General features: G+C 62.9%; 1 protein-coding gene across 1 annotated transcript in view; it reads left to right on the forward strand.

The window, feature by feature from the left end:
• Positions 1-6: 6 nt before the first annotated feature.
• Positions 7-7,282, forward strand: part of LOC122167023 (integrin alpha-D-like) — a gene marked incomplete at its 5' end in the record, with an annotated part of 15,521 nt that continues 8,245 nt past the window's right edge. The window contains 14 exon segments of the mRNA XM_042831235.1: positions 7-73; positions 686-785; positions 1,575-1,669; positions 2,127-2,191; positions 2,651-2,744; positions 3,121-3,251; positions 3,779-3,930; positions 4,006-4,150; positions 5,462-5,612; positions 5,676-5,749; positions 6,022-6,151; positions 6,615-6,718; positions 6,720-6,761; positions 6,834-6,968. Of these exon segments, the coding sequence (XP_042687169.1) occupies positions 7-73; positions 686-785; positions 1,575-1,669; positions 2,127-2,191; positions 2,651-2,744; positions 3,121-3,251; positions 3,779-3,930; positions 4,006-4,150; positions 5,462-5,612; positions 5,676-5,749; positions 6,022-6,151; positions 6,615-6,718; positions 6,720-6,761; positions 6,834-6,968 (1,485 nt within the window).

Consider the following 7,282-nt stretch of genomic DNA (forward strand, 5'->3'; position numbering starts at 1 on the left):
TGGGCTGTGGGTGTGGGGCAGACCTTCCTGCTCCCCACCATGGGGCTATGGGTGCTGCTGCTGCTCGGCGCAGGTCTGGGGCCAAATGCGGTGCTTTTGGGGCCACTGGGGACACATTGGGATGGGGCGCGTGGGGATGGGGGGGAGCGTGGGGATGTGGGGAGAAATGGGGGGGCGGTGTGACAGTGGAGGGATGTGGGGACATGGGGGGACATTGGAGGTCAGTGGAGATACAGGGTCATGAGGAGCAATATGGGAATGTGGGGGGTCGGGTGAGGAGGGGTGATATTGGGATGTGGGGTGATGAAGGGGGATATATTGGGGTGGGGAAAACCGGGGGACAAGGGGGGCACATTGGGGACATGTGGACATACAGGGGACTTGAGGATGCGGGGGCACATGGGGACATGGAGGGGTGGAGGGACATGGAGGACACAGGGATGGGGGAGGACATGGGGACATATGGGGACAGAGGGACAATGGGGAACATGGGGTGCCTGTGTGGCTTTGTGGGATCTGTGGGGCTCTATGGGATTCTGTGAGTTCTATGAGGCTCTGTGGGATCCTTTGGGACTTAATGGGGCTCTGTGGGGCTCTGTGGGGTCTACAGAGCTCTATGGGGCAATGTGGACTCTGTGGAGGCTATGGGCTGTATGGGTCCCCATGGGTGTCCCCCGCCCCACAGCTCTGCCCCACAGCTGCAGCTCTGCCCTCGACTTGGACTCTGCTGTGGCCTTTGAGGGTCCTGGTTCCTTCGGCCTCAGTGTGGCACAGAGCGACGACGGGTATGGAGCTGCCCCACAGCTTGTGGGGCCTCCCCAGGATTCCGTGGGGCAACCCACAGAATACATGGGGTGCCCCATAGAATATTTGGAGTGGCTCGTGGAATGTATTGGGTGGCTCATGGGGCAAATGGGAGCTCACTGTGGTATCTGTAGGGCACCCCATAGAAATCTATGAGGCACCCCATGGAACTTAGAGGGTGACTTACAGAAGCTGTGCGGCGCTCTACATAACCTGTGGGATGCTCTGGAGAATCTGTGTGGTGCCCCACTGAATTTTGAGATGCCCCACAGTCTGTGCAGTGCCCCATGGAAGCTATAGGGTGGCCAGTGTGACCTATAGGGCAGCCCACATAATCTATGGTGTACCTATGTGAATCCATGGGGTGCCCCACATAACCTATGCGCTCCCTACTGACTCTGTGACTGCCCCACAGAATCGATGGGGCACCCTATGCGAATCTGTGGTTACCCTACTGAATCCATCTATCCCCCCAAGTAATCTAGGGCTGCCCCACGGAATCTGTGGGACACACCACTGAATCTGTAGGGTGGTCTGTTTAATCTATGCGGTGCCCCACTGAATTTAGTGGTGCCCCATGGAACCTATGGAGCGCCCCATATGTCCTAGGGGGCTCCCTGCTGACTCTATGACTGCCCCACATAGTCTGTGGGGACCCAGTGTAATCTGTGTGGTGCCCCATAGAATTGAAGGGGTATCTAAGTGAATCTGTGGGTCACCCAATGGGATCTATGGAGCACCCAACTGAGCCCCACATCCCCCCATCACAGGGTGCTGGTTGGGGCTCCCCTGGACTTGGGGGGCCGAGGCCGTGTCTATCGATGCCGTGTGGGGGAGAAGAGTTGCAGGGATGCAGATGTTGGTGGTGAGAGCTATGGGGCAGCCCCACACATGTGGGGCACATGGGGTGGTGTGCGGCTGCCTCAAATGTGTGTCTCATGGGGAGTTGTGGGGTGGGCCGGGGAAGGGGGGAGGGATGTGGGGCAGCCACAGTATGTGGAACTGAATGGGGAGTTTGTGGGGTAGCCTCACATGTGTGGGGCAGCCCCAAATGTGTGAGTCCTGAGGGAGTTGTGGGGCAGTACTATATGTGGACCTTAATGGGATGTTATGGGGCACCCTTGATGTATGGGTCCGAGTGGGAAGTTGTGGGGTGGCCTCAATGTATGAGTCCTATGGGCAGATATCAGGCAGATCGAAGGGGGTCCCAATGGGAGGTTATGGGGCAGGGGGTGGTGTGGTGCTGCCCCACACATGAGTCCTTTGGCAAGTTTTGGAGCTGCTCCACAAGTGTGGCTGCTATGGGGTTCCCTGCCCCACAGACCTCCTGGATACGGGTCCCATGGCAATGGGAATGTCCATGGCTGCCAATGGATCCCAGCTCCTGGTCGGTGCTATGGGGTGCTGTGGGGCTCTCACGGGTCTATGGTGTCTGTCAGGCTCTGTAGGCTTTATGTCTCTGTGGGGTGCTATGGGTCACTATGGAGTTTGGGGTCTGCTGGGCTCTATGGGTTCTGTGGGGTTCTGTGGGTCTCTATGGGTGCTGTGGAGCTCTGTGGGGGTATTGTGGGTCACTGTGGGTTTTATGGGGGTCTATTGAGCCCAATGGGTTCTATGGGGCTTTGTGTGTCTCTGTGGGTCACTGTGGGTCTGTGTGGGGTGCTGTTGGTCTCTATGAGATGCTATGGGTCACTGTGGTTCTCTGTGGGGCACTATGGATCTCTCTGGGGCTCTATGGGATGCTATGGGGGCTCTATGGGAAACTGTGGGGCTCTCTGGAGTGCTGTGGGGCTCTATGGAGTGCTATGGGTCACTGTGGATCTCTGTGGGATGCTGTGGGGTGCAGGCCTGTGGCCCGATGGCGCAGCGGATGTGTGGGGAGAACGCGGAGGTTCCGGGGTTGTGCTTCCTCGATGGCTCCCTAGCGACCACCCCACGAGGTACGGGGCACGTGGGGGGCGGCGGTGGGGCCCTGTGAGGGTGAGGGGCTCTGTGGGGTGGAGAAGACCCAGCGCCGTCGTCTGTGGGTTCTGTGGGGCCAGGATGGGGCACAGAAGTCCTAATGTCATTGTCACTGGGATCTGTGGGGCGGACATGGGGCGGAGAAGACACAGTGCCGTTGTTGGTGAGATCTATGGGGCAGATATAGCATCTATGGGGCAGACGCGAGGCAGAAAGGATCCAATGCTGTTGTCATTGGGATCTGTGGGGCAAAGACTCAGCGTTGGGTTCAGTGGGATCTGTGGGTGGGGACGGGTTGGATGAGACTCACCAAACTGCTGCACCCCACCGCCTGCCCCACCGCCTGCCCCACAGCTTGCCCCACATCGTCCTCCGACATCGTGTTCCTGATGGACGGCTCCGGCAGCGTGGCAGCGTTTGACTTCTGGCGGATGAAGACATTCGTCATCGAAATCATCAAACGCTTCCGTGGGACCAACACCCGCGTGCGTGACACACGGTGCTATGGGGCTGCCCCGCAGCAGGGCCCCACAGAATCTATGGGGCGCTCCATAGAATTCTTGGGTTACCCAAGTGAATCTCTGGGGCGCCCCATGGAACGTATCGTATCAGTGCCCCACACGATCTATGGGGCGCCCAGACTCAGCTCTGCGCTGCCTGACATCCCTCACGGGGCGTCCCGCTGTGTTCGGAGCTGCCCCATGAAATTTATGGGTACCTGTGGTTGCCCCACATAATATATGGGGCACCTAGTGTAACGTGTGGGGCTTTGTGGGGTGCTGTGGGGCCCTGTGAGGCTCTGTGGGTTTCTGTGGGATGCTGTGGGGCTCTGCGGGGCGTTATTGGAGGCTAAGGGGAGCGGAGCTCTGCGGGGTTCCGTGGGGCCTCGTGGGCTCCACGTTGGGCTGCAGGGCGCTGTGGGGCTCTGCGGGGCCATGGGGCTGCGAGGGGCTCTGAGGGGCTCTGCGGGGGCCGCGCGCGGTACGATGGGTGCCGTGGCCGCGGTCCGCAGTTCGCAGTGCTGCAGTTCTCCACCGGCGTGGAGGTGCACGTGGGCTTCCCCGACTTCGACCGCCTGCCGGCGGAGCACCTGGAGCGGCTGCTGCTGGGGGTGGAGCAGCGCAGAGGCGTCACGCAAACGGCCTCCGCCATCCGCGTCGCGCTGTGCGTCCCCCTCCCCCCAACCCCCCTTCCCTCCCCTCGCCCCCGCCCGCCCGGCGCTCACGCCGCTGCGCGCAGGACGCGGGTGTTGGCGGGGAGCCGCGCGGGGGCCTCCAAGGTGCTGATCGTGGTGACGGACGGGCAGAAGTACGGCGACGCGCTGCAGTACGGCGACGTCATCCCGGAGGCCGAGCGCGCCGGGGTCGTCCGCTACGCCATCGGGGTGAGCCGGCGCGCCGAGCTCCTCGCCCCGCATCCCTGCGGGACCCCAAATCCTGCCCCGAATCCGTCCTCAAAACGCCCCGAACGCCTGCGTTCTCCTCGAAGTCCTTGCCCAAAATGCCCAAATTCCTGCAAATTCTCCCCAAATCATCCCCCCAAAACCCGAAATCCTGAACTCATCTCCAAAGGCCCCAAATTCCTCTCCCACAATCCGCCTCTCAAAACCCTCAAACCACAAAATCCATCTCCTGTGCCCCAAACCCAATCCCCAAAGCTCCCAAATCCCAAATTCGCCCCCAAGCGCCAATTCCCCCACGGAAAAACCAAGAATCCCAAATCCACCCGCGATGCATCTCCACAACTCCCTAACGAATCCCCAAAACCAGACCCATCCCCCAAATTCCCCACAAATTCTCCCCGGCTCCCACCCAAAGCCTGACCAAAAGCTCCACCCCCCCCCCCACTCCATAACCCCACACCCACCCAAAGGCCCCAATTCCGCTCATTCCCCCCAAACCATGCCCCAAACCCCTTCCCCCAAACCCATCACCCAAAACCCACATTCCCCCCAATTCGCCACCAAACCGTCCCCAAAAATCACAACGAGCCCCAAATTCCTCCAAACTGTCCCCAAATCATAACCCAAGTCCCTCCCCCCAGAAAACCCCAATGCCAATCCCCAAACCCCAAATTCCCCCAAATCCTCCCCAAGAACCGTGGGGCTCTATAGGGCTCTCTGAGTCTCTCAGGGCTCTGCGGGGCATCACGAGGCTCCGTGGGGTCCGTCGGGCACTATGGGACGCCACGGGGCTCTGTGGGATGTAGGGGGCTCTATGGGGCGCCAGTAGCTGTGGGGGCACCCGAGGGACACTGGGAGGACACCGAGAGCGACGGGGGCTCCACACGGAGACACTGGGGACACTGAGAGGTTGGGGCATGAAGGTGCCACCAGGAACGTGGGGCAGTGAGAAGGGGCGCAGAGTGCCGGGACACCGGAGCATGGGGGCACCGCGGGGACAGCAGGGACACGGGGAGCTCTGGGGGTCACCCAGGTGAGATGGAGGCCATGGGGACACGGAGGTGACGCAGGACGCGAGGGCACCTCACGCTGCGGTGACACCAGGAGCACGGGGGACGCCAGTGCGATGTCAAGTTGTGGGGATGCCAAGAGGGTTGGGACACCAGAGCACGGGCCCCGCGAGCTCCGAGGCACCGACGGCGTGGGGAGCAGCAGGGGCAGCGGGACACCCAGAGCTCAGGGACGGCTGGGTGACAGCGGGGCGGTGGGACACCGTGAGCGACGTCCCCGCAGGTGGGCAGCGCCTTCAAGGACCCCAAGGCGGTGGCAGAGCTGCAGACCATCGCCTCGCCTCCCCCCGAGGCGCACGTCTTCCGTGTGGACAACTTCGAGGCACTGCGCGGCATCCAGGAGCAGCTGCAGGACAAGATCTTCGCCATCGAAGGTATGGCCCTGCGGCGTGGCCCCGTGGGGCGCTGGGGCCCAGCTCACCCCACCGTGCCCCCAGGGACCCGGCCGGCCTTCGGGAGCTCCTTCCAGCTGGAGATGGCCCAGGAGGGCTTTAGCGCTCTGCTTACCCCCGTGAGTGTCCCCACCGCCAGCCCAGCGCCACACGCCTGTCCGCACAGACCCGAAGCCCGTCACAACCCCATGCGGCCCCAGAGCCCCATAGAGCCCGCGGAGCGCCACAGAGCTCCGTAGACCCACAGGGACCCACCGGATGCCTCCAAACCCGCCAGAGTTCCCCAGGACTCCTCGACCCCCTTCAGACACCCCCAAGCCCACCTGAGATCCTCAGGGCCCCATCCCGCCCCGCTCAGCCCCCCAACCCCTCCCCACCCTCCCCGCTGCAGGAGGGGGCGGTGCTGGGAGCAGTGGGCGCCTATGACTGGGCCGGAGGGGCCTTCGTCTACGGGGCCGATGGGAAGGTCGCCTTTGTCAACGCATCCGAAGGGGACGGGGGCGCGAGCGATGCGTACCTGGGTGAGGACCTGGGGTCCTGGGCTCCTCAGGGGGGTCTCTGTTTGGCGGGGGGTCTCGGCACCCTCATGGGGGTCTCTTGGTGGAGGGCATCCCCGAGGGGATGTTGGAGTCCTCCTGATGATCAGGGGGCAGTGGGCCACCCGCGGGGGTTTTGGGGTCTGTGGCTGTCCCCACTTGGGTCATGGAGATAGTGGGGCTCTCACGAGGGCGATGGGATGGTGGTGATCCCATGGGGATAACGGAGTTTTGGGGGGGGTCTCAGGGCATTCACGGGGCTCTTGGGGCCGTTGTGACAGTCCAGGAGATGATGGGGTCCCCATAGAGACAGAGCTGTCGCTGTGTGGGTCTCGGGTGCGGCAACGATCCCGTGGGGGTCCCAGAACTGTGGATGTCCCCATGACCCCACGAGGAGCTGCGGGGCCGCCCCCCCCACGGGTCTGACCCGCTGCCCCCCTGCCCGCAGGTTACGCCACTGAGTCTCTGTCCCTGGGGGGGCTCCGGGCGCTGGTGCTGGGTGCCCCCCGGTATCGCCACGTGGGCCGCCTGCTCCTCTTCGTGCTGCACCGCGGGGGGGAAGTGGGAGCTGCGCTCTGACGCCATGGGGCGGCAGGTGATGGCGGGGGGACGTGTGGGGCATGGCATGGGGCGGGAGGAGCCCCGAGGCTGACACTGTCACCCACAGGTGGGCTCCTACTTTGGGGCAGCGCTCTGCGCTCTGGAGGGGTCAGGGGATGGCGTGGCACTGCTGGTGGGGGTCCCCATGTTCTACGGAGACGGCACCGGGGGACGCGTGGAGGTCTGCACGGTGCTGCCACAGGTACGGACCCCCAGCACGGCCCCGTGGTGCTCAGCTAGTCAATAAGTCAACTGCAAACCAACCCCAGTCCAACCCCTATCCCAACTCCATCCCCATCCCTATCCCCACACCCATCCCATCCCACCAAACCCCTCCCCATCCCACCACATCCCTATCCCCACATCCATCCCATCCTACCTCATCCCTCCCCATCCCATCCCATCCTCACCCCACACCACCCATGCCACCCCATCCCACTCCACCCCACCCCATCCCATCCCACTCCACCCCATCCCATCCCATCCCATCCCATCCCATCCCATCCCATCCCATCC

This window comes from Centrocercus urophasianus, unplaced genomic scaffold (genome assembly GCF_019232065.1).
Source record: "Centrocercus urophasianus isolate 14NV4802_14NV808 unplaced genomic scaffold, USGS_Curo_1.0 seq_102, whole genome shotgun sequence".
NCBI classification, from domain to species: domain Eukaryota; kingdom Metazoa; phylum Chordata; class Aves; order Galliformes; family Phasianidae; genus Centrocercus; species Centrocercus urophasianus.